Source organism: Bison bison, unplaced genomic scaffold (assembly GCF_000754665.1).
Source record: "Bison bison bison isolate TAMUID 2011002044 unplaced genomic scaffold, Bison_UMD1.0 scf7180017864349, whole genome shotgun sequence".
NCBI classification, from domain to species: domain Eukaryota; kingdom Metazoa; phylum Chordata; class Mammalia; order Artiodactyla; family Bovidae; genus Bison; species Bison bison.
The window spans coordinates 569,330-596,017 of record NW_011494921.1 but is presented as its reverse complement, the minus strand read 5'-3'; the positions used below and the strand labels follow the sequence as shown (position 1 = coordinate 596,017).

General features: G+C 41.4%; 1 protein-coding gene across 1 annotated transcript in view; it reads right to left on the bottom strand.

The window, feature by feature from the left end:
* Nucleotides 1-342: 342 nt before the first annotated feature.
* The window catches only part of VPS4B (vacuolar protein sorting 4 homolog B (S. cerevisiae)), a 31,115-nt gene continuing 4,769 nt past the window's right edge, over nucleotides 343-26,688 (bottom strand). The window contains exons 2-11 of the mRNA XM_010854739.1: nucleotides 20,741-20,852; nucleotides 19,368-19,524; nucleotides 16,798-16,865; nucleotides 12,095-12,214; nucleotides 9,599-9,755; nucleotides 9,021-9,169; nucleotides 8,559-8,640; nucleotides 7,990-8,209; nucleotides 5,333-5,473; nucleotides 343-3,818 (exon numbers count right to left, since the gene is read on the bottom strand). Coding sequence (XP_010853041.1) covers nucleotides 3,717-3,818; nucleotides 5,333-5,473; nucleotides 7,990-8,209; nucleotides 8,559-8,640; nucleotides 9,021-9,169; nucleotides 9,599-9,755; nucleotides 12,095-12,214; nucleotides 16,798-16,865; nucleotides 19,368-19,524; nucleotides 20,741-20,852 — 1,308 coding nt within the window. The 3' untranslated portion in view covers nucleotides 343-3,716. The remainder of the gene's footprint in view (nucleotides 3,819-5,332; nucleotides 5,474-7,989; nucleotides 8,210-8,558; nucleotides 8,641-9,020; nucleotides 9,170-9,598; nucleotides 9,756-12,094; nucleotides 12,215-16,797; nucleotides 16,866-19,367; nucleotides 19,525-20,740; nucleotides 20,853-26,688) is intronic.

Sequence of the window (26,688 nt, the reverse complement as noted above, 5' to 3'; positions counted from 1 at the left end):
CTTGCCTGGTGGCTCAGTTGGTAAAGAATCCACTTGCAATACAGGAGACCTGGGTTTGATCCCTGGGTTGGGAAGATCCCCTGGAGAAGGGAATGGCAACCCACTCCAGTATTCCTGCTTGGAGAATCCCATGGACAGAGGAGCCTGGTGGGCTACAGTCCATGAGGTCACAAGAGTTGGACACAACTTAGCAACTAAACCACCAAACTCTTGATGTGTTTTCATTCCTAATTTTCTTCTTTTACAAGTAAAATTTGTAGGGTTGGCAGGGAGAGAAAGAGGGGCAAAAATTATACACATTCTTTGTAAAGTATTCAGACTTAGGAAAAATACAAAGATTCATTCACTCAATAAATATTTATTGACCACCCATCAGGCACTAGTACTGTTCCAGATACTGAAGGGACAGCAGAGGAAAAAGACAACCCCAGCTTTCCCGGAACAAACGTGAGGTGAAATCACAAATAAGAAAAGCAGTCAAGTACACAGTATGTTAGATGATGGTAAGAACTACAGAGAAAAATAAAGCAGGGGCGGGGTTGTTTTCATTTCAGTTTCTAACTGTGGCTACAATATAGAAATACAATTTTTACTTACTAACCTGCATCTTCTAATCGTGTTAAGCTCAGACTCTGTTTGTTACTTTGGATTTTCTACATAGAGAGTCATGTCACCTGAGGATGACAATTGAGTTTCTTCCTTTTAAACCCTGAACGTTTACTTTTCCTACAACTGTGTAGAATCTCCTGCACAGAACTGAAAGGCATGGTGGGAGCAGGCACCCTGGTCTTCTTCCCGATGTCTGGGGAGCCAAGTTTTCAATAACTCACAATAAAGTATGGTACTCGTTAGAGTTTTTGTTTCTTTGGTAGATGTTCTTTATTAAAATAAGATGTTCTCTTCAATCCCTTATTTATAAAGTTAAAAAAAAAATCACAAATGGTGCTGGAATTTTATTAAATGCTTTTTATGACTCTTCAGAGACATAACTTTTCTCCTTTATTTCTGTAAACATAGGAAATACAAATTTTTTGATTTTAAACTACAGTTCTTGCTTTGTCCCGTGCCATGTAAATGGAAACTTACTGGATTCTATGGTGAAGATCACGGCCCCCGTGACAGGTTTCAAGCTGCCCAGGCAGTCAGGAATAAGAAAATCTGGATCTTGGGGCCAAAGGAGCCAGCCAGCTCTGGTACACCTATGATTTCAGCTCCAAGAACCAAGACTGACATTTACCACCACAGCAGGAGACCAGCAGGAACAAAGCAACTTCAAATTATCTCTTTTATGAAAACTCTCAAAGATAATCTAGGAAGTTGATAAATATGGATATAACTCCAATTTTTTCAAGCCTTTATTAAGTAAAGGCTTGAAATAATAAACATAATAAACAGTGTCAAGCACCATGCTACTGCAAAGGAAAGTCAGCTTTACTTGTTGGCTTAGAAGAAGACTAAGAGTCCCTTGGACAGCAAGATCCAACCAGTCCATCCTAAAGGAAATCAACCCTCAATGTTCATTGGAAGGACTGATGCTGAAGCTGAAGCACCAATACTTGGCCACCTGATGAGAAGAACTGACTCATTGGAAAAGACCCTGATGCTGGGAAAGACTGAGGCGGGAGGTGAAGGGGACGACAGAGGATGAGCTGGTTGGATGGCATCACCGACACGATGGACATGAGTTTGAGCAAACTCTGGAAGATGGTGAAGGAGAAGGAAGCCCGGTGTGCTGCACTCCATGGGCTGCAAAGAGTTGGACAGGACCGAGCAACTCAACAGCAGCAAAAATCGTAATGGTCAACATCCAGGCAGAGAGAGCCTGAGCATTCAGCTTCCTCTTGAGTAGTTATCTGCCCATAAAGAGCACATGGAGATGGTCTATGCTCCACCATTCTAGAATAAGTTTAAAATTATTAGTAGATTCTAGAAACAGTTTTAAAAGCAGAAATGTGGAAAATGGCTAAAAGTGACATAGATACTGAGGCATGGTTTTCAGAGCACACAAAAGAATTACGTGATAAAATATTCACTTGTCATTAATGCTGTACTTACACACTATTTGGTGAACTGAAGTGAAATACTTCCTCAAAACTAATTTTGGATTCACAAAGAATTCTGGATTCAATTATTATATAGTTTATACTAACAGAATTATATTAATTCTCTTAATGACAAGATTTTAATAGCAATACTGTATGATTCTGAGGCAGCTAAAGTAGAATTTTCATGGATACATCTTTAATTAATAATTTTTAATGATCTCTTGTATCTCATCAATTTAGATATATTTTCTCCTATACAGAAGATCCCGAAATAAAGAAGCATACACAGAATACAGCCAACAGTAGGTTATGTCAATTTACTTCACGTAAGAACAGCGTATTTTGGGCCTATGATTTCCATTTAGTATCAACAAAAACAATCTGTACAGAAAACCCCAAGGCAACCATATAGCATAATATGTAAAATGTGCAAATAGAATTTAAAATGCAAGTTATTCTATAGCATTTGCAAGGCAGAACTTCATAGTAAATTAAGGAAATCTACCTCATTCTAGCTGACTTAATAATACTTTGCATGGAGAGGCCAATGCAAATGTACAAGGCACAGCTTAGTGTTGGTGCTGAAGTGTGACACACCCCTCAGATTAGGGTATTAAAATAACATAAAATCATGTCTGCATTTTATTATTTAAGGAGACTATCAGCTCATTTCTAAAGCGTCATGAACCATTACACTGATAACATATGTGTGGTCAGGACAAACTGTTCCCTGAACTTAAAAGGTCAAAGACAAGACTCTAGCTATCTTATATTTAAAAAATTTATATGTATATATATACACACACACATACCCCGATATCACATACAAGAAACTTTCCATAATCCAAAGGGAGGCAGTGTGTTCCTTTAAGTAAAGGTTCCCATACAGTATTTCATGACAGAATTATTTAAAAAGTACATATTTATTCACCACCTGTTTTGGTCAATCTTACTACAAAAAGACACTGAAAGACACAATTTTCTTCTTCAAAACAAAGACAACGCCTAACTTAGAGAGTCTTTCTCTAAAGATTGCACAGTGAAAGGTATTACTTAGTTAAATATAAAAAAGCTTGCAGCTTTTATAGAAACTATTTAAATCTACATGGAGAAACAAGCCACCCTATCAAAAGTCAGCAAGCCCCTTGGCTACAACACAGTCCAGGGCCTTCTAAACCTGACCACAGTGCTCTCTGCTGTCTTACTGCCCATCCCTGAGAGTAAAGCATTTAAATTGTTTTTAGTAAAGCAAATGAATTTTACTTTGATGAGAATGATGCTTAAGATTTTTTTTTCAAAATATGAAATAAACCCCATTTCGTTTTAGTTGGAAAAAAAAAGTATGCTCTTTGCGAAGACCACTATCCCTAACAATTTAAAATGTTTGTATGTCACCCGATTTTAACTTTCTTCTCACCGGGCAACTTCTGTTTCTCTGCTATTTATATATCACTCATTTTCTTATGGCCCATTATTTTATAAGTTTTGTTAACGGGAGGATTTAATTGGTAATGGAGCAAAAGTACATATAAAACTTAAAGGAACGCTGAGGTGAGATCTGTTTCCCTATGGTAAGAGTTTTACTGGAAAGAATCTGACTGCCACACAGGAAAAGCAAACTGCCCACGCGAGAGAACACGCACGGTCAGCGTCGTCCTTGCCGTCTTTGGTCTAGCCTTCTTGGCCAAAATCTTCTGTAAACTTCTTTAGTTTTAACAAGTCGTGTTCATTGACCGTGGGCTTTGTGCTAGACAGTGACCGTAACATGTCCGACTGTCAGGAAAAAGAACGGGCGAGGATTAGTCATTGATTTAACTGAATAAAAAACATTTCATCAGCAGCATTATTACTACTAACTTTCGCCTAAGGTTAATCTGAACATCTGCAGCGTGTCACGGACTACTGATGATAACCTCTCCTGTTTTCTTTCTTTGCAAAGAGCAACTTCAACTATGCTACTCCTTTGCTTTTAAACCTTCAGTTGCTTGCCCCGTCCTGATCATAACCTTCAAAGGCTCCTCGGCACCCAAGAAGTGCAGTCCTCTTCACCTGAGCACCAAGGCCTCCAGAATCAACCCGATCCTTTTTCTGGCTGTATGTTTACTTTTTAAGAAAGCAGCTGTCAAAATGCAACTCAGAAGGGATATATTCATTCACATATGTGGAACAGAATAATAGCATTTAATCAAAACCAATTTATCAAAAAGTTTAACTATCAGCTAAAGTCATAATCAAAATGGAAAGAAAATATATCAATATAAAAAATTTATTAAAAAATTAACTTTTAGACCATGTCTCCTGTAAAATAGTATGGAAAAATGATCAAAAGAATGAAAGCTTTAAAAAATAAAGGATTTCTAAATAATTTCTCAGATAAGCAGTGGTGAATTAACACATAAATATTTCTAGATGTTTACAGATATATTATTATATACATATACACACAAGCTTATGTACATATGTTTATAAATCTAGATCTACATATCATGTAAAAGTTAGTTAATTTCGACATATAGATCTGAAAAATCTTTAACTAAGAGAAGATTTTAAAACTCAATGTTCATATTGGCTACACCTCAATACGAAACAAAAAGTTTAAAGTCTGGGGGAAAACACTGAACACTCATAATAAGTAGGCATCTTTCCTCTCTCTTTCGGCGGCTGCTGGGTGGGGTTTTAGTTTCCTCACCAGGGATCACACCTGTGCCCTGCAGTCTCACAGGTTATTCACTTCCTCAATAGAAGCTGTGGAAATGCAATGCTTTACGAATATTTTAATTCCTGCAATATAAACTGCAGAAATGTAACTTCTTATGATAAAAATTTTGTTTTCAGAGCTTTTAAAAAAGTACTGCATTATTTAAACTTTCTATGACGCCTTGAGACGTAAAACAGAAAAACACTGCCATGAATCCAACAGAAAAACACCTGCCATGAATCCTGTGATTCACACAACAGTGTTTCTGCGTGTTTTACTACATCAGAGGCTCAAGGAGAAACATTCTCACAATATTACTGTAAGAGCTATATCAGAAACCCGTATGTTTTAAAAAACAGCTTATTCACTTATAATTAAATTTTCCTTGAAGCTCAAAAAAAGTTTAAAGATAATTATTTGATACTTTAGATTCTATTAATCTCTATAACCTTTGAAGTATTACTATTAAACATGGCTGATCATACTAACATTTTTAAAGTAAATTTTATAAAACTGAAAATTTTATATGACAAATTATGAAATATAATGCTAAATCATTTTTTTTTTTAAAGCAAACAAAACGTCAAACCATGCAAACAACTGGCTCCAAAAGTTTATCCCCAGGGACATCCATCCACGTCATCTCAATGGCACCAGGGTCGCCTGGAGAGCAGGGCGTGAGCAGGTCATCTACTATGTTGTTAGGATCAGCCCGTGAAGGTCCGCGAACCTGCAATAAACAGTCATTTGAGATCTTTATTTGAACAAATTGAATAAATATTAAGATTTAAACCATTATCAGGAAATATGAACATGTACTATTATCATGTTTTATTAAAATGCTTAGTTCTGAAAACAAACAGAATATACAACAAAAAGTGCAATTATCTCCAGGTGATGGCGTACACTGTGTTTGATTTTAATGTTTTTCTTGATGATTTTCTATATTTGAAATTTCCTACAGTAGATTACTTACATGATCATAGGGAGAAAATAAGTTAAAAAAAAAATTCCCTGTGCCTAAAAATACCTTTTTCTTTTCTAATGGCTATTAAGTGGTAATAATCCTAGACACCAAGAACAGACCTGCATAACACGCTGCTATATTTAAAACAGATAATCAACAAGGACATACGGTATAACACAGGGAACTCTGTTCAGTATTCTGTAATAACCAAAACAGGAAAAGCATTGGAAAAAGAATGGATCTGTGTGTACGTATAACTGAATTACTTTGCTGTACATCTGAAACTAACACAACATTGTTAAGCAACTATACCCCAATGTATCGATAAAAATTAATAAAAAACAGACCTACTTAAAAATTCCTTTAAGTTACTCTATTTTCCATAGTAAGAAATTTGTGATCTGTGGGAGGTTTATTATTGTGAAATTACTGTCTCTCCAACAAAAACTCCTTCAAATATAAGTACAAAATTAAATGCTGAGTGTAATTTAAGTGCTAGCTGAACTTATAACTCATAACTGATTTAAAGTAAAGAATTTTCATAATATCCAGAAAAAGAACCTCTGTGATAGTGACATACAATTTTCAGCTTGCACCACACTCGTATCAAGCCGGGGGCTGCTTCGTCCTTCGCACTTGTTTTAAATGATCAGTCTCAAATACTGTCTTAGGATCAGGGTAGGGGCAGAGAAATAAACATTTTCACTTTACTTGTTATGTATTTCATTGTTTGTCTTCTCTCACAAAAATTTCAGTGGCAGGGATTTTTGTTTTTCGACCACTGTACTTTCTGACTTACCTCTGGGCCCAGATTAGCGCTGATACATTTAATAAATAAAATCACAGGCAAACTTGTTCTTACTAATCAAAACGCGGAAGAGAAGATGGAGCCATAGAGATCTATTGGACTGGGGATACAGAATGCCTGATGTTGAGAGATCTGGCTGCTCCACCTTTATCCTCCTAACGAGGGCCTGGCTCTGGGTTGTATAAGCTGCCCCCAACAGTAACACAGAAAACTGGCTGGAAAGTTCTTAGCAGGGGAGGACTGGGCTCCTTCTAAACGGCAAAGAGAATGTTAAGGAGAAACCCAACGGCTGTGGCATAAACCTTGGTCCCAAGCTAACTGTGCTTCTCTTGTACTGAAATGACGGAGGAAGAGGCGAGTAACATCTACTGGACTGTTCAGGCACCATGACCGCTGTGTTATCAATCTTCCTCTTTTCATTCTCATAAAAGCATTTCAGAGCAGTGTTACTATCCTTACTTAAGAGATGATAAAAAAAAAAGAGAGACTTAAAAGGTAACAACACAATTTGGTCAAGTAGATAAAATAAGTAAATTGTGGAGTCAGGCTTCAAATTCAGGTTTTAATTCAAGCTCCTCATTTTTAAAAGAAATTATTTACCATGGTAACACATGGCATACAATAGACACACATATGCTTATCAGAGCCGTGACACATTAGTTTGTCATATACTGATGGATTAGGTTTGCTGACAGTGTTTTGGGATTTTCACATCTACGTTCATGAACATATTGGCGATTGCTATCCTCAGCAAGAGTGTAGGTCCAAATTACCTAGTCTACAGTTACTTAAATTGTCTCCCAAGACTGCACGGAGAAGGAAATGGCAACCCACTCCAGTACTCTTGCCTAGAGAACCCTGTGGATGGCGGAGCCTTGCGGGCTTCTGTCCATAGGGTTGTAGAGAGTTGGACACGACGGAGCGACTTCACTTTCACTTTTCACTTTCATGCACTGGAGAAGGAAATGGCAACCCACTCCAGTGTTCTTGCCTGGAGAATCCCAGGGACGGGGGAGCCTGGTGGGCTGCCGTCTAAGGGGTCGCACAGAGTCGGACACGACTGAAGCGACTTAGCAGCAGCAGCGGCAAGACTGCACAAAATTCCCTCTCAAACCATATATGCTTACGTCACTCATGAGACCAAGCGGTGCACGGGAGGAGCTCGAGAGGAGGGTGGCTGAGACCCCAGTGCCAAGCACGTGAGTTTATTAAACGACAGTTAGCTATCATTGTTTTTACTTTGATAAGGAGGTATAAATGTACGGGTAACATGCTTCCAAAGCACTCATACAAAGTAGTTTTAAAACACGTTGGGAGAATTTATTTCAGTGGAATGGACACGTCTATTGTGTAAATCCACTTATTTATTACACAAAACTGAAATCTTCCTAAAATTCTTCAAAGACAAGTCAACAGTGGTCTCAAAACTTGATTTTAAAAATATATGAAAAGACAGATAAACGTTCCTTACCTTTTTAAAATGGGTAGCTGACTGCACTTTCCTCACTGGCTGCATAAGTGCGTCCCGTACAATGATGCTTATGTCCGCCCCTGAGTAGCCCTCAGTCTTCTTTCCGAGGTCCCGGAAGTCTGCTTCTGTCAGACTGTTCTGAGTGGTGCCCAAGTGCAGTTTAAACATCGCTGCTCGGGCATGCGCCTCAGGCAAAGGAATGTAAATTCGTTTCTCAAACCTTAGAATCAAAGAAAAATTACATCAAGATTATCATATGATAATATTTAATTTCTATTAAAAATTACTTTTCCAAGAACTAAGCAAGATATTTAGATATTCTCTTTTATACAGAGCTAAGCTGAACACATTAAATGGGCCCATATCCACCATAATTAAACATATATATTTAGGGTAATAAAGGAAAAATACCCAGAACACATTAACAACAAATGCCTGCCTCCCCTGGCCAAGTCAGGGGTCAGCAGGGCTTACGTACACTGAAAAACATTCTAGAGTTATCAGAATGGGAACTGACACTCACTTACTACACTGTAATTAGAAATACAGTGTTCCCTGTATTGTCATACCTTCGCCTAATGGCAGAATCCAGAACCCAGGGTATATTTGTAGCTCCCAGAACCAAAATTCCATCATTGTCCACGCCAACCCCTACAGCAAAATAGATATAGTTTCAGGTAATTTGTCATTTCAGTGTTCTTTAAACCTCATCTGTATCTTCTCTTATGAATGTGGTATTTCTTTGTTAAAAATGCTTCCCCTTGAGAGTCTCTCTCTGAAAACACTGTATTTAATCATATTTCATACTACCAGAATATGATATAAATATTCCCAACAGTAGAATCTCCTAAACTGTGGGGAAATACTATTAATATTCTTTTCAAAATATTTCTCAAAAGATTTAAATTTGAAGTCTACTTTTTCCTTCTATTGATATTGTTTCTGGTATAAGTGAACATACAAATAAGTCTCTTTACTACTTATACCGAGATGATTACAACTGGGCAGAAATTAAATCAGTTGAGCACTACCTTGCATCTGAACTAGGAATTCTGTCTTAATTCTTCTTGCAGCTTCACTTTCATTTTCACTTCTTGAACCACACAGAGAATCGATTTCATCAATGAAGATAATCGAAGGTTTATTCTCTCTGGCAAGCTGGAATAAGTTCTTAACTAGCCTAAAAATAAATTAAAAGTTTCAATTTCTAAAAATTAGCCAATAACACATGACAATGAAAACATTAAAATAAAACAATGTATCAATAGGAACTCTAAGAGTGCTCAGCTGTGCCCAACTCTTTGCCACCCCATGGACTGTAGCCCATCAGGCTCCTCTGTCCCTGGGATTTTTCAGGCAAGAGTGCCGGACGGGCTGTCATCTCCGTCTCCACACGTGTGTCACGTGCTAAACCATACGTGTGCCACGTATGCTCTCTTCTCCCTCTGAAACGAATTTTGAACTAGGGAACAGTTTGACAGAGAAATCAATACCGCCTGTACCACAGCACTTTTTGGAACGCCTATTAATGATGTAAGAAACCTACGACTTTACAGATAGAATGACCACCAAGCAAAGAAAACTTAAAAAAAATCAATTTACTACTTACTTTTCACTTTCACCTAGCCACTTAGAAACAAGGTCAGAGGAAGATATTGAGAAAAATGTTGAGTTATTTGCTTCTGTGGCTACAGCTTTGGCTAAATAGGACTTTCCTGTTCCAGGTGGCCCAAATAACAGGATTCCCCTCCAAGGCGTTCTCTTGCCTAAAATGTGTATTAAAAAACAACATGAGAACTTCAAGACCATTAACTTCGTCATCCACCGTGAAGCATACCATGAAGAGGTTCCACTCTAAAGCTGGCAGGAGGATGAAACACAATTTAAATCAATCAATCTAAGGTGAATATGTCTTAAATGTACTTTATTTCCTTTTTAGAGACCACTTTGTCAAAACCGTGTTTGTACACTATAATCCTCCCAACAGGCAGTCATCCGCATGCCCACCATCAGACCACTATGTACGGAAGCCACAGTGGCAGACAGAGCTACGGCGCAAGGGTCTCTGACCTCCAGGGCCCTCCAGTCTATTAGGCGGAAAAGCACTCAGTTAAAAGGCAGTTGCTGATCATCCACTATGTGCACTGCTCAAATTCAGAATATTGTAGGAGAAACTACACCCACAGGGGGAAGGCAGCTGCAAGTATTTCCTTTAATATTCATGACATTTGCAGGGGTGAGACTAACAGTTTTGATGACTCGTGATGTTACACTCAATTCCTGATTTCACAGGAAGCACATATTATTATTTTAGGTGGCAGACTTCCATTCTGATGATTGGAGAACAATAGGGGGACTCCACCTTAAATTCCAGTTTTGCCAAAATATAGTTAACAAGTGAACAAAATCAGATCTTTGAACCTCAGTTCTACTACTGAGAAATTATAATGTTGCCTTACATAAACCAGGCTGGGTTACAACTGGCAATAAAATATCACACATTTAAAAAAGCCAAACAGCTACTAGGTGTGCACTGCAGGTGACACAGGGGGTCTGTGAAGAGTGACACGCAGATGGCGGACGCGACGCCAAGCACTGCCGGTTGTGAGGGAAGCCGCAGCCTCTACTTGAATCCTCTTTGCAGGTTAAATGTCTGCAATCATCAGTCAGCGTCCCCTTAAGCGTGGTCCACACACCAGTGCTGGCAGAGGAAATGCTTTTAGGTGGTATACAAACACTTTCCATTTGAATAATTTTTACAACACATTCTATGAAAACACTCCTCACCCATAGAGACACAAAGACGTCTTTTATTACTTAAAAAAAATGTTGTGGCCACATCGCACAGCGTATGGGATCTCAGTTCCCCAAACAGTGACCAAAGCTGCCACCCCCCTGCACTGGAAGCGTGGAATCTTAACCACTGGACCGCCAGGGAAGACCCCCAAGTAATTATTCTATAGTAGAGTTATTAAGTAAAAACAAAGGAGATGACTTAAAAGTTCAAATGTGGGCAAGACAAGCTGTGATGTTAGAAGTCAAGAGAGAGGTCCCTCTCTTGAGGGAAGACACAGGGATGGATTTCTAAGTTCCTCACATCGATTTCTTATCTGGGAGATTATTACCGTCGGTAATAATTTATGAGGCTGAACGCACATGGGTTCCTCCATGTCCCTGTACATTTATACTCCAACTTAGTAAGTTTCTCTAAAAGTGATTTAAAGAAGAAGATTAAAAAAATAATAGTACACGTATATGGCAAAATTCACGAAGATGACATACAGGACTCATGTTTGGGAAACACTGGGATAAGCAACGTAAGTTCAACTGCATTTTTGTGCCTTTATAGGATTCTGATGACAACTTCTACTCCGTTAGTTTCGTATTCCTGAAGCGAGGTTCTGAGTCGCAGCTCGAAGCTGGGTGGACAGCGGGCTCTTGCTCGTCATCACTGCTCTACAGGACACTGCTGTTTGGACCTGTTCAGTTTGAACCCAGATTTGCTCTCTATATAAACCAGCTTGTTTTTAAAAGGAAAAACCTCTGTTTCACTGTTAAGACTGTGAGTATAGCCATATCACGAACACAGGCCATGGGTCACGAAAGGGACAACGTGAAGGATGGCTCAGCATGGACAAACCGCCTGCGGCAGAGCTGGAACTCCAACTTGGTCCAGAAGGCAGGCTAGCAACCTTCTCCCTGCAGTGATCGTGAGCTACCAGAGGATACACGCTTCATCTGAAACTGTTAAATATGGATACAAACGGTATAACTTGCTTTTTGAGCTTTACAATACAGGTAGATATTCTTTCACGTCCATTATAATGGTACATACATTCTAGCGAGTGCGCTGTACTCCACCCTCTCCCCCTGACTTACCTTACGTGCTGCTGCCTGACATTTAGGTTGTTCTGAAATATATGTATATATTACAAATACGTATATGCATACCAAGTCAGTATCTGTGTAAGGGTATACCACTGCCTTGTAAGAGGATTTAAAGTAACACTTTACGATACAGTGACCAGAGTTCACAATACTTTACCTCAGTCATCAGTGTGCTTTTTAAAAAATCATAAAAAAATTTATTTACAAGCCATCTCACCTGTAAAGAGATGGGGAAACTTGATAGGCAATATCACGGCCTCTTTCAGAGCTTCTTTAGCTCCTTCCAGACCAGCAACATCGCTCCACTTCACATTGGGTCGCTCTATAACAATGGCACCTACAGAAAATTAAATCATCTTTCAATCAAAGAGGGCTATTTCATTAAATTTAGATAACAACATGAAATAATGAAATTAAAGAAATGCCTTATAAATTTGTCTGGAAAAGTTTTATGTATTAAAGACAGTTCTAGAAGGGTGTGACAAGAAAGTGGTTGTTGGGGGGCAGTGAGGAGGAGTCGGGACCTGGGGTGGGTAGCTGGATAATCCAGCATAAAGCCATTCAACTGTTCTATCTCCACTACCTCGCTGTGAAACAGAAATAGCATCATCTGGCCAGACTACTAAAGACAGGTGAGTGTAAAGGTCAAATGAAGCACTAAACCCCAGAGAGTCTGGAACAGCACCGAACAGTAGGCACACACTCACGGTGTCTGACCACTGGTTCTGGAGTAGCTCCTATTTCTCCTTTTAACCAAAAGAATCAGTGATCCAATGCTCCCCTTACCCACAGAAATAAAGCACATTTAACCACTTTACCTGAAGACAGACGGGCAGAGAGACGGACGGACAGAGAGAGGGGAAGGGGAGGGTGAGAAGGGGATGATGGAGAGAGGAGGTGTGCTCTTACAGACCTGCACATTTCCCAAGGTCTGCCAGTTTCCATTCGACTTCTAAATAGATCTATTTACACTTTCTGTGCATTAACAAAGTTATTTAAATGATTTAGTTTTTGAACATAATATATTCAGAAGTCATAGCAAACTGTTACAGTAAGAACAAGTAAAAATCAGTAACAGTCCACAAAACATTTCTTTTACTGTAGCTTACTGCTGCTCTTTCTACAAATCTTTTATCAAAAGCTTTCCCAATCTTCTCGTCTATAGAAACGGCTCAACCATGAAGGAGCCTGTTCTAAGATGTGTAACTGTTTTAAGTGTAACATCACCACTTACACAGTCTATTCATTACCTATGATATTACTTTACGGGTATTTTTCTTGCTTTGAAAGGTCATCTGTTAAAGAATGCGTATACTTGGCAATTTCCCTAAATTACGGAACTCTTTAGCTATACATTAACATGAAATAAAACTATGAACTCTTTTTGCATTCTGAAAGTTCAGACTAAGTATAAATTAAGGGAAAAATGTACCTGCCTCCTGAGAAATCTGTATACAGGTCAAGAAACAACATAATATGTCCAGTTAGAACTGGACATGGAACAACAGACTGGTTAAAAATCAGGAAAGGAGTACGTCAAGACTGTATATTGTCACCCTGCTTATTTAACTTATATGCAGAGTAAATCACGAGAAATGCTGGGCTGGAGGAAGCACAAGCTGGAATCAAGATTGCTGGGAGAAATATCAATAACCTCAGATATGCAGATGACACCACTCTTATGTTAGAAAGTGAAGAAGAACTAAAGAGCGTCTTGATAGAAAGACAAGAGTGAAAAAGTTGGCTTAAAGCTCAACATTCAGAAAACTAAGATCATGGCATCCAGTCATATCACTTCATGGCAAACAGATGGGAAGACAGGGGAAACAGTGGGAGACTATGTTTTTGGCTCCAAAATCACTGCAGATGGTGACTGCATCCATGAAATTAGAAGATGCTTGCTCCTTGGAAGAAAAGCTATGACCAACCTAGACAGCATATCAAAAAGCAGAGACATTACTTTACCAAAAAAGGTCCATCTGGTCAAAGCTATGGTTTTTCCAGGAGTCCTGTATGGATGTGAGAGTTGGACTATAAAGAAAGCTGATGCCAAAGAACTGATGCTTTTGAACTGTGGTGTTGGAGAAGACTCTTGAGAGTCTCTTGGACTGCAAGGAGATCCAACCAGTCCATACTAAAGGAGATCAGTCCTGAATATTCACTGGAAGGACTGATGCTGAGGGTGAAGCACCAATACTTTGGCCACCTGATGTGAAGAACTGACTCACTGGAAAAGACCCTGATGTGGGGAAAGATTGAAGGCAGGAGGAGAAGGGGACGACAGAGGATGAGAGGGCTGGATGGCATCACTGACTCGATGGACATGAGTCTGAGCAGGCTCCGGGAGTTGGTGATGGACAGGAAGGCTTGGTGTGCTGGAATCCATGGAGCTCCAAATAAGTCAGACGTGACTGAGGGACTCAACTGAAGTGAAGGGAAAACCCAATTCACTTTTTCTTTCCTATGTTCCATTCTGATTAGTAACCCTACATGAGAAAAACATTATGTCATCTGACAAGATTTTGTGTCTATTAAACAAAAGTAGATTTATACATAAGCATTATCTCGTCAACTAAAAGGTTTTGCTATGAATTTTCTAAGTATGACATAATTTATCTTCACATTTAATTAATACTTTTCTCCTTAAAGTTTAAACTAGGTGACTTTGGAATGTTCAGTGATAAAAGAACATCTAGATGAAAGTAATATTAATTACTAGACATGGAGTCATGATTTTTAAAATTAAAAGGGAAGGATTATTAGAAAATAAAAGCCAAACAATTTGATTATTCCCAATCTAATAAATCCATCCAGCCTTTGGCATTACTTATTACACTAACACGCCCTGTGTGTGTGTGCTCAATTGTTCAGTCATGTCGAAATGTTTGTAAGCTCACGGACTGTAGCCCACCAGGCTCCTCTGTTCATGGAATTTTCCAGGTAAGAACACTGGAGTGGGTTGCCATTTCCTACTCCAGATATTAATATGTTATTTAACCTCAAAGTCACTGAATATCAAAATTAACAGAAGACTCAAATCATTAATTTTAATAATTAAATATTACACTTAATATCATAACCTAAAACAGAAGTAAAAGATTTGGAAAACTATTTCAGGAAAAGTGAGAAAAGATTCAAAAAAGGATTATTTTACAATGAAATCCATCAGCAAACCATGAAACTAAAAGATGTGGAAAAAAGGATTCTCAGATAAGAAAAGCTAGGACTCTCTCCATATTCTATTTCATCCTGAAATTCCAAATAAATTTCCTCATTTAAATGTTTTAAGCATCTGCATTTTTATACATCCTTGGGCCTTATCGTCACTGATAGGAAATGTAGAAAAGTATTCCTTATTAAAAACTGGGTTGTATCTTTTCCAAAATTAAAGATATTAAAAATTCCAATTTTTCCTTCAGTGGGGCAGAGCCGGAGAGATGGGGAACAAAACCAAAAGAATGGAGAGAAAAAGGCTTTCTGCCTTATCAGTAAAATAAAGCCACCTGGCATGGCCCACGGGGTGGCCCTAAAAAGCTAACCGAGGAGGAAGCAGGCCCACCATGCTCGAGGCAGTGGGAACTACAGTTACCGGCCTTGGACTACACCCACCACTGATGTTCTCGGCACATAAAAACATCCTCGATAACTGTAGGGTTTCTGAAGTATTATCCTTATAGGATTCCCCTATCCATCCCCGTGGGGTCGGTAAGACAGAAATACGAACAAAATGAAGAGACTCGAACAGCAAGGATAGTCTGTCCAAACTAGGAACGTCCACCAGTCCCTGAGGCTGGCCCTGTGGGATGGCTATCGTTCCCAGATACAACGCGTTCTGCCTGGCAAGATTTAAATGAATAAAATCCAGTGACTGAGCATAAAATTCAACTTGAAAAACCATTTGCTAATATATCAAAGAACAATCAAATATCAGGAATTAAAGAAGTCAGTAATTAATGAGATGCCTTTTTAGATACAGAGCTACTATTTCCTCTGCGTGCTAAGTCGCTTTAGTTGAGTCCGACTCTAACGACCCCATGAACTGTAGCCCACCAGGCTCCTCCATCCATGGGACTGTCCAGGCAGGCACACTGGAGCGGGCAGCATTCCCTCCTCCAGGGACTACGTACTGAATCCCTACGTACTGAATCCCTAGCATTTGTCAGATGGAACACTAGGTAGTTTTACACTGTTGCTAACCTTTTCAGAGCCCCGAAAGCATTTTTAACTTGCATTTTAGAGCGGGGCGGGGGGGGGGGCGGGGGGGTGTCTCAGGCTCTGAGACATCAGGCTCCTTGCCCCAGATCAGAAAGACTTAAGCCCAGCACAGCCTGCAGTGGAATCCAGATGTGAACGGAGCCACAGTCTAGACCCTCCCCATCATCCCATTCCCTACAGCAGAGAGAAAGGGCTTTTACAGTGTGGAAGGTGTGAAAATTAAAGGGGAAAGAGCAGTGTAAACAGGAGCACTGAAACAGGGTAAGAAAGCATGAGAAGAGCAGGCAGGACCATGAAACAGACAGCGCCAGTGGCGTAGTGGCAGTGACTGTGGTGACGGCCAAGCGCGAGCCTGAGCCATCCTGCTCCTGACAGGAGACGCCAACACCGTCAGACTGCATAGTACGTGAACAGTGTAACTGCCACGCTCTCTAAAACGGGGCAAATAAGGCAAAGTGAAAGAGTACACTTTTTAAGGCAGATATAACGTGAAACAGCAGCCTAGGAAAAACCAACCAATCTGAGAACCTAGACAGGAAATCTTACAAAAACGGTTTCAAACAAAGCCAGCACGCAATCACTGGGACCAAAGCCAGTTCTTGGGCCTCATTTAAGTACAGGTGGGAAAGAAAAACCAACTCAAACAGACAATTCACTACGAGTTTTTAAAAAATAAGTAAATTTAAAAGTGAAATCTAAAGTGACCTTGAAGTTGATTCTGCAGTTTCTTTTTTTCGGGATCATCAGATTCTCCTTCCCCATCACTGTCATTCCTAATAAAAAGAATTTAATACATTCAAATGATCACTCATTGCTATCAAAATACGGCAAAAAATAAAGGAAAAGAAGTATCTGTAATGAAAGTAGCAAAATAAGACAGTCACTAAAAGCTTAGCTCATTTTATTACTTTGAAGAACACACTAAACAAAACAGGAAGCAGGCATTTGTTGTTTAGCTGTGATGTCGTGTCTGACTTTGCAACCCCGTGGACTGCAGCCCACCAGGCCCCTCTGTCCATGGGCTTCTCCAGGCAAGGACACTGCAGGGGGTTGCCATCCCCTTCTCCAGGGGATCTTCCCCACCCAGGGATGAACATGCATTGGTGGGAAGCCGGCCTATTACCTATCAAAATGGAACTGTGAACAGAAAATGGAGAAAAAGACCAGAATGAAGTCAGGAACTAGCTCCAAATTCCCGTGACATACCTATGCATGTATTAACTCATAAATGCATGACCAATACTTTATTCCACAGAAGATTTAAGATGAATTACAAGAATGTTGTAAACAACAACAATTAAAAAAATCAGGACCAGGCAAACTATATATTAGACCAAGAAGCCATAACTAGGAGGGAAAAAACCCAGAATACTATTTAAGGTACAAAGATTGGTAACCTTAGTCTGGGGGTTCCAAAAGACAGATTAAACTTCTGATGAAAATGAACTGACCCCAAAGAATAAGGAGCTAAATCCAGACATTTCCTATCTAGGGATTTATTCTGAGGACGTAATTTAAAATGAGTTCAGGGATTTGACTGCAAGGATAATCATGCCCATGTTGTTGACAATAGGGAAAAAATCAGTAATAATGTGCATTCAACTATAAGGATTAGCATATAGAACGTGCTGCAATCTTTAAAGCAAAAAATATGCCTTTAAGACACATTTTTTACAATATTTAAAAAATGTCATTACATAAAAACTTGGCAGGTTTCATCTCAAAATAGGACTGTGTGGTTCTCACAGGATGGTGGGGTTATTTATGCGTGAGGGAGAGACTCCAAACTGACTCACCTTGACTTTAGACTTGGGGGTCTACCAACTCTCTAACCTCTTTCTACCACGCTTTCTTGCACAACAGACAGTACTTGGTTAACGAAAACCTGCCATTCCTAGGCCCCTAGCCATATGGAGTCCAAACTTGTCTCCCTGGCCCTCGGATTCTGGAAGGGAAAGCGCTACAGGTCTCCAAAAGGTGCTTTACGACACTGTGCTTCTACAAAAGACCTATATCAGTACCCATTTTCACTAACTGCAAGACAGCCAAAGAGGATTACCGCTTTTCCAAGGAAAGGCAAACAACAAGAACAGCCTTCAGCACTGGTTTTGCAGCGAGCTCTTCCAGAGGCAGCGCGACCCGCGCAGTGCGCTCTCCCTCCGGGAAGCACACCAGCCTCTCAGCCCGAGACGCCGCAGCGGGGACCGGGGGCCGTGAGCCTCTGTGCTCGCTCTCCGTGCATTCCGCACCTCTACTACCAGGAAGTAACGGCTTCTCTGCTTTACCCCGTCTCAGTTTAAAGCTGGTCCTGCCGTCCACTACAGAAGCAGGGCGTCACCTCAGCAGGGACACCACAGGCTCTCCAAGTGTGACCAAGAGGGCCTCAGCCCGCAGGGGAGGGGGTGCTTCTGCTGCCAAGGGGGCCTCAGTGAGATCTGAGGGCCCGAGGACCCAAGGTCAACTGATCCTTCCCAGCAGTTTCATTTCAACTTAAGAGAAATGTCCCGATTTTCACATAAGAAAACCAGTGAAGTTCAACTGATTTTGAAATTCGGTAAGCTATGAGGTCAGAGAGGGTCTCATTTTTGTCCTGCCAATGCTAGAGCTGTGAGAAGATAAAATATTCTTAGGATGTCACAGGAGCTCCTGGTTCTCTGACCACGTCATGAACAGAGAATATAAAACTCCTGAGCCTACTAAAAGTTTCTTCCAACTCTTCCACGTAGTCCGAAGGAGCCTGTCAACTCTTAGATCTTACAGTTGCCCATGCGAGTAGCCACAGGCCCCCAAGCACTGCCTTCGAGGGACCCTGTGCCTGGTGATCACAGGGATGATCTCAGGAGCCTGCGCTCCACTCCTACAATTTTAAACCTCATTACACGATGGTCAGAGGGAAAGAACTGGGCAGCATTCCTGCCAAGCGTTTCTTCTGCTACCAGCCAGTCAAGGAGACGATTTGATGGCTATCACCTCCTGAGCTTGGCAAACTAGGGGTTCGAAAACTTTTTTCTGTAAAGAATCAGACCGTCGACATTTCAGGCTTTGTGGGCCACACAGTCCTTTGTCACAACCACTCAGCTTTGCAGGTCTGACGCAAAAGGAGCTGCAGACAACAGGGAACTGAAGGGAGGAGGCTGTACCCCCACACAGCATCACAAAGCAGGCCGTGGGTCAGATCTGCCCAGGAGCCACCCTTTTCTAAAGCCTATAGTTTCAACAAAAGAAATTTCCTTCACAAACTCCTGCACTCTTGTGATTCACTCTGAGATGCATACCCCTTCTCGTCAGCGGGGGCCGGCTGCCCCTCCTTCACCGGCTTCTGGGGCTTCTTCTCTCTCTTCTTCAGGTACTCCTTCAGCTTCTCCGCTCTATCAAGATACTCCGTACACTTCGCCCTGATACTCTGCTTGGCTTTATCACCTTGTGCTTCATCTAGTGAAGGGAAATGCAAGAGATTTTTTCCTTCAGTGTTCTTTACAGACAGGTTTAAACTCTTAAGACACACTTTTCAAACAAGGAAAATCTATTTTGGAGGAGAGAGAAAAGATCATCTCTGGTTCATCATAATCAAATGATGATCCATCTTTTCTGATCCTTCATCCGGCAGGGTTCAACACTGAGTGCGAGTCAGAAAGAGCTCTGAGCAAGACACTGGTATACTTTAGGTTCACGCTAAAGAGTGAGCAGAAATCCGTAACATCCTGTGGGACTCATACTCTTCCCTTACATTCTCTGCAGATAGTTGAAAGCTGTTTATCTCACACAAAACCAATTATAAGACAAACAAAAATAAAGCAATATTAACCATTCCCACTAATGCCTATGTAAGCTTTACTTCAGAATATAAAAAGTGACAGAAATCCCAGATATTATGTGTACCACCAATACAGTAATTTTATTACATAAAGGCCCCAGTGAGGGCTGTTTGAAAGGAGACTTCAGCAATATATGCAGTTCATGAGATGAGCCCTATCCATCTCATCAGGTTATGACTCATTCTTAGTTTCACTTTAATTTGACAGAAAAACCTCAGAATTAAAGAGGGAAGCTCAGAAGAAAATCCTTAATTACCCAACTGCTAAAATTTTTATTTAAAATAGTAACAGACAGAAAGACACTTTTTTAACATCTTATTTCACATGCATTCAGCATTAGGTTTAAAAGGTTTTTCTTTATCCGTTTCTCCCTTACTGCTGTATCCCACTGTCTAGAACAGTGCTGGGGATTGGGCAGGGGGCGATGTTAACACTGAACACAAATTCGGACATACACAAATGAAACGTCTCCCAACCTCTTTTTAAAACATTATTTTCAAAGAGACGTTTACAAAATGAGTAAGTCCAGATTACAGATCTGGGTACATTACCAGTAAAATAAAAACCCTCCTTTTCCTTGGCTAGACGGCATTTGAGTGTTTGGGTGCACAGAGCAGTAAGCGCGGCAGCTGCACACACTCGCTGGCTGAGGACTCAGGAACCACCAAGAAGCTGGTGGGGCTTCTTTGCAAAGTGATATTTTATAATCTTCTAGGATTGTATTTCAATGTTTATAAATGAAATAGGATAATCTTTTCTATTTCTCGGAACAGAAATGAATAATCTTTTCTATTTTATTGTTTTTAAAATAACAAAACAAACGATGACCTTACATTTAACCACGTGGAGAAAATACTGCACAGCATGTTGGTAGAGTTGAAGGGCCTCCTCGTAGTTTCCGGCTTTATCTTCCTGGGCTGCTTTGCTAGCAAGATCTATGGCTTTCTGTTTGAAGGGAGACAAAAACCATACCATCAAAATCAAAGCACAGGATAACTCTGAAGTCAATAACCATATTGAAAGCTTTCTTTAAAAATAAAAGCAACTTTAAAACAAATCTTTTTTTCTCTAAATCACAACTGCATGACGTTATAAATGGTGACTATTTATAAATGCAAATTACGTTTGTTACATAGGTAAACGCTATCTGAACACCACTTTACCTAGTACCAATCACTAAGTCTCACATAATTTTTCACCCAACAAAAGTCAAGCTCAGGGCTAGTAAGGAATAATAGAGTAAGATGAAAATTCAACTTAAAAACGTTGACGGAAATTCTCAAAAACCAAATGCTGTTATGTCTAAAGCGTATGACAGTAGTAAAATTTAAATGGGGGAAAAGCCCTTCAGAAGCAACAGAGCAATGAAACCATAGTGTGAAAAGTACCCAAATCTTTTAACTCTGTAATTAACTAAAAGGTTCAGTGAGCAAAGAGTAACCAGAGAAGTCTTAACAAATAAAACAAGACCTGGAAACTTCAAAAATTCTATAATGAAACGGGCAATTTTGGGTAGCATTAAAAAAACAAAAAACAAAAAAACAACTACCAGAATTAGATCCATACAAACACCTCTAACTGAACTCTGACAAAGACACAGAAAGGCAGGTAAGGGCAGAGAGACAGGCCTCAGAACCAGCTCCAGAGCAACTGAACAGCCATGAGCCAAAATAAAATAGAGAGAGAAGGAGAAATCGCAAACCAAACTCTGTACTTGTACAAAAACTAACTCAAAATGGATCATGGACTTAAACCATAACATCTTTAGACAAAACAAAGCCATCTTCAGCATCAAGGGCAAAGGGTTCTCAGACTCGACACCAAAACAGAACGCATGAGAAGGAAAAATAAAGCAGGCGCGTAGATCGTGGGCCAGAAGAAAGAGGCCAGGGGTAAGCCAATACAGACACTGTCAATTAACTCACCGCAAAGGGGCAAGACGGGTATGGGAGGGAAGGAATAGGCTCTCCAATAAGTGGTGCTGGGGAAACTGGACAGTCATTTGCAAAAAATGAAAATAAGCATTATCTTACACCTTATACAGGTATTAACTTAAAAATGGATTAAAGATCTGAACATGAGACCTAAAACCGTAAAACTCCCAGAAGAAAACACAAGTGAGAAGCTCCCTGACACTGGTCTTGGTGACAATATTTTGGCTTTGACACCATAAAGGCAACAGGAGCAAAAATAAATAAGTGTGACTACATCAAACAAAAAAAGCTCTGAACAGCAAAGGAAACAATCAACAGAACCAACAGGTAACCAACTGAAAGGGAGAAAATACTTACAAATCACGTATGTCTGACAAGGGGTTAGTGTCAGGAAAACAAATCAATAGCAAAAATCAAAACAATTTGATCAAAAAAACGGGCAGAGGATCTGAACAAACATTCTTCCAAAGAAGACGTACAGATGGCCAGCAGGTACGTGAAAAGGGGCACAGGAGTGCCAGTCGTCAGGGAAACGCAGATCAAGACAACGAGATACCACCCCACACCCATCCGAATGGCTATTACCAGAGAGCTCTCACCACAAGGAAACCGTGCGTGGTGACCGACGTTAACTAGACTCACCGTGGGGATCCTCTCGCAGCGTACACAGCGCACCAGGCTGCACGTCTGACTCTATGTGTCAATTACACCTCAAAGGTCAGGGGACAAACGAACTGGGCCTCGTCAAAAACCCTTGCTTTACAAAACATCCCATTAAAAGGATGAAAAGACAACTTACAGACTGGGAGATGTTTGCAAACCACACATTAGGGAAAGGACCAGTACTTAGAATATAGAAAGAACTCTCAGAAATCAACAGTTTAAAAACAACTGAAGTAGAAAACAAGCTAAAGACATAAATAGACATCTCACCAAAGAGGATACACAGACGGCGAGTAAGCGCATGAGACGCGCTCAACACCGCCAGCCGCGAGCGGGATGCAGACTGAACGCCACGGGCAGCACGGAACACGGTCAGAACGGCTAAAAGAAAACGCGGCAACACCAAACGGCAATGAGCACGCAGAGAAGGGAGTCGCTTCTACACTGCTGGGACGGAAACGGTGCAGTTATTCTGGGAATTAGGTTTTTTTATTTTTTACAAATCTAAACAGGTAACTACCATATGAACCAGCAACTGCACTCTGGGGCGGTTATCCCAGAGAAAGGAAGACTATGTTTGCACAAAAAATTGTACTTGAATGTCCTGGATGTCCTTCAAAGGCTGCATGGCTAAGCTCTGGTACGCCCACAGCAGGGATAAGTACTGTTCAGTAACAAAAAGGAATGGACTACTGATATACACAGCTTGGAAGAAGTATGCTAAGTGAGGAGAACCGATCCTGAAAGGGCACGAGTCCATTCATATAACCTCAAATGACAAAACCAGCTAGGCATCGTCAGGAGATAAGGATGCAGGGGGAAGAGAAAGAGAAGGGACTGTGGCTATAAAAGAGCAGCAAGAGAGATCCCTGTGGATAGAACTCTTCTGTATCACGACTGTGGGAAGGGATTCAAGAGTGAACTCGTGTGTCAGAACTCTGACAGACACACAAAGTAAAACGGGAAATCTGAGTAACACAGCGGAAGGTACCAAGGCCAACACCTGGGCTGTGACACTGCTACACGAGACGCTGCCCCTGGGGACGCCAGGGTGATGGCTACACAGGCTGTACTGCTCCTCACAACTGCATGCGGGTCTGTGATCATCTCAGAGTGAGATTTTCACTGAGAAAGCTATCTTTAAGATTCTACAATACGCACACACATACAAATAAGGAACAAGCATGCTTACCGAAACATTCCACCTGGATTAATTTAGGTAGTAAAACTGTATTTAACAGAAATAAGAGCCAGTAGAAAAAGTGATCACGGTCATACTATACCAAAAATAAGCATACAATTAGACATTATTCATATAATGCAAAAACGAATCATACGCTATAAATAGTATATCTGGAAGCAGTTGCTCATGGACTGCATATAAATGGGATAAAAGGGAGGAACAGGCCTTCCAGCTACAGTAGCAAGAGGGAAGAAAAATAAATGGTGTGTTTTAGAGTTGATCAAACGTAGCAGTACATGTCGCGGAAAAGGTGATGGCACCCCACTCCAGTACTCTTGCCTGGAGAATCCCAGGGATGGGGGAGCCTGGTGGGCTGCCGTCTATGAGGTCGCAGAGAGTCGGACACGACTGAAGGGACTTAGCAGCAGCAGTACAAGCTTCATAGTTCAGATTGTTGAACTCGAAGCTTAATTTGCAAGTCTGGTCAGCCCAGCAGGATATAAAGGGTGGGCGCATCAGTCAGCCCTCTTTTTGGAACCAAAATGACACCAGCTGAAACCAGTATAGTCAGTACTTAATAATCTAGTTCCATATATGGTAACTTTTTCTGATGAAGTACGCCTCTGTATTTGCATCGTCCAGCACAGGAAAACATAGCTCTTGAAACTTTTGGCTAATGTGACTGAAAAGTGAGTTTTAAATTTCATTTAAGTGACATGTGAATTGCCACACGCAGCAGCCACATTGGACAGCAAGGGCCTCACCTCCACTCAGAGCTGAGGATTTGAGGACGAGCCTCTGCTGTTCCTGCTGAGCGCCTCACTGCATCCTCATCCCTGTTAGCACTTTGCGTTTGAGACAAAGTTAAAATCGCTGCCAGCTCCGTCCTCTAACGCTTTTGTCAGACTTACTGCCTAGCCTCCTCTTAGCAGTCAGCCTGCTCCACACGTGATGCTGAAGCCCGTACAGCACCAGGGAGGGGCACCCTTGGGCGGTTTCCCCCTGCAGACAATCAGCCCCCAGTGCTGGGTTGTGGTCTGTGTCGGCCTGGCTCTGTCTGGGTCTCAGCTGAAACCCTGTGGTCCCTGTGCACTCGCATCCATCTGCTGAGGACGCTCTTCCCTCAGATTGTAGTTCAAATACCAGTTCCCAGAGAAAGTGAAAGTCTCTCAGTCGTGTCCAACTCTTTGTGAGACTGTATAGTCCATGGAATTCTCCAGGCCAGAATACTGGAGCGGGGAGCCTGTCCCTTCTCCAGGGCATCTTCCCAACCCAGGGATCAAACCCAGGTCTCATGCACTGCAGTTGGATTCTTTACCAGCTGAGCCACCAGGGAAGCCCGTCCTCAGGGAGGCTCCATTCAAAGGCCGATTCCCTGTTTAAAAGGCTGCGCCCCATCCTCATGCTTAGCTCTCCGCCTGCCCTGCGCTTATTCCATCACACCCCAGCACACTCACTCACTGACCATCTCCTTCCATACGGAGAACCTCCACCAGGACGGGGGCTTCCATCTGTCATCTCTGACAATTTCTCTCCACCAGATGTTTCCCTGTGCCTGCAAACAACCCTCCTTCAGAGAGCCCTGACACTAACACCCCCTTCAGCTTGGTTGTTTCTCTGCTACTGTTGAGAACCCAAACTTCACCAAAGCAGCCTCTATTCTCTCCAGTTCCTTCTTTCTATATACCCTTCAGCTATCGACCTGGGCTCCTGTCCCTTATCTTATTAATAAAACTGCTCATATCAAGGTTCTCTGTGAAGCCAGATCCAAAGGCCAGCTCTGTCTTCATTGTGATCCCTCGACAATGTTCTACAAAAGAATATTACACTGTCCTCCTACCTCTCTGACAGATCCTGCTCAGTTTCCTTTGCTGATTCTTCTTCTTGACACTGAAAGATATTAAGGTTCCTCTGGGCTTGGGTGGGGCTTCTGCTTACTACCTCCCTAGGTGAGCTGTTCTCAATGATTAAAACTGATTATCTTTAGGCTGATGATTCCCAAATTAATTCAATTTGCAAACACATCACTCTTCTGTTTAAAATGCTCCCAGCAGCTTCTTTCTGTGCAGGTCGTTTTGGTTTTGGCCTGTCCTCTCCTACCAGAATATAAGCTTCATGAGGACAGGAGTCACGTCTGTCGTAACTGCTCTTTTATATTCCGGAGTCTAGCATGAGACTGACTGGACACTGGGATCAGCCAGGATCCAATCATCGACGTGGAGTTACAAAGGCCGGGGACTCCTGGGACTGTCCTTTTCAAGTTAGGAGACCATAACACGTGCATGCGAGAAAACCCTGGGGAAATTCCAGAACCACCTGTCTCAAGAGGAAAGATGGTAATTTTTCCCCAGTGCTCTGGAACCTACCCCCGCTTCGTCCTCTGACAGTTACTCCCCTCAATTAATACCAGCGCAACTGTTCTCCCCAACCTAACTTTCCCCTTTTTCAAGGGAGCAATCCTTAGCATAAAAATGAATGTAAATCCTATCTTAGACTCACAGCTACAAAACACCAACAAAACACACCACCTCTCCCTAATTCTAAGATTCCATGTAACTAACAACTTACCTATCTCTTCACCTCCACAGCCAAGTCCCAAGGAGAACCCTGCGTGCATCTCGGTTTCCCGGCTCCTCCCACAGTTGTCTTCCTGCTCCGACGCCCCGAGCCCTCACTCGCGGGGCTCCGGTGACCAGGTGAGCCCTCATCAGCCAGAGCCGTGACGCGGCCTCCTCTGCCCTCCCAGGCGTCACTCCTGGCTGCGGCACCACTCTTCTCAGGCTGCCTTCTCTCTCCTAACGCTGCTATTCCACTCGGTTTGTGCCTTGGTCCCTGTTCCCCTCATTCCATAAACTCCAGGACGCCCCAACCTCTGCTACCATCTGTGTGCTGCTGCTGCTGCTGCTAAGTCACTTCAGTCGTGTCCGACTCTGTGCGACCCCATAGACGGCAGCCCACCAGGCTCCCCGGTCCCTAGGATTCTCCAGGCAAGAACACTGGA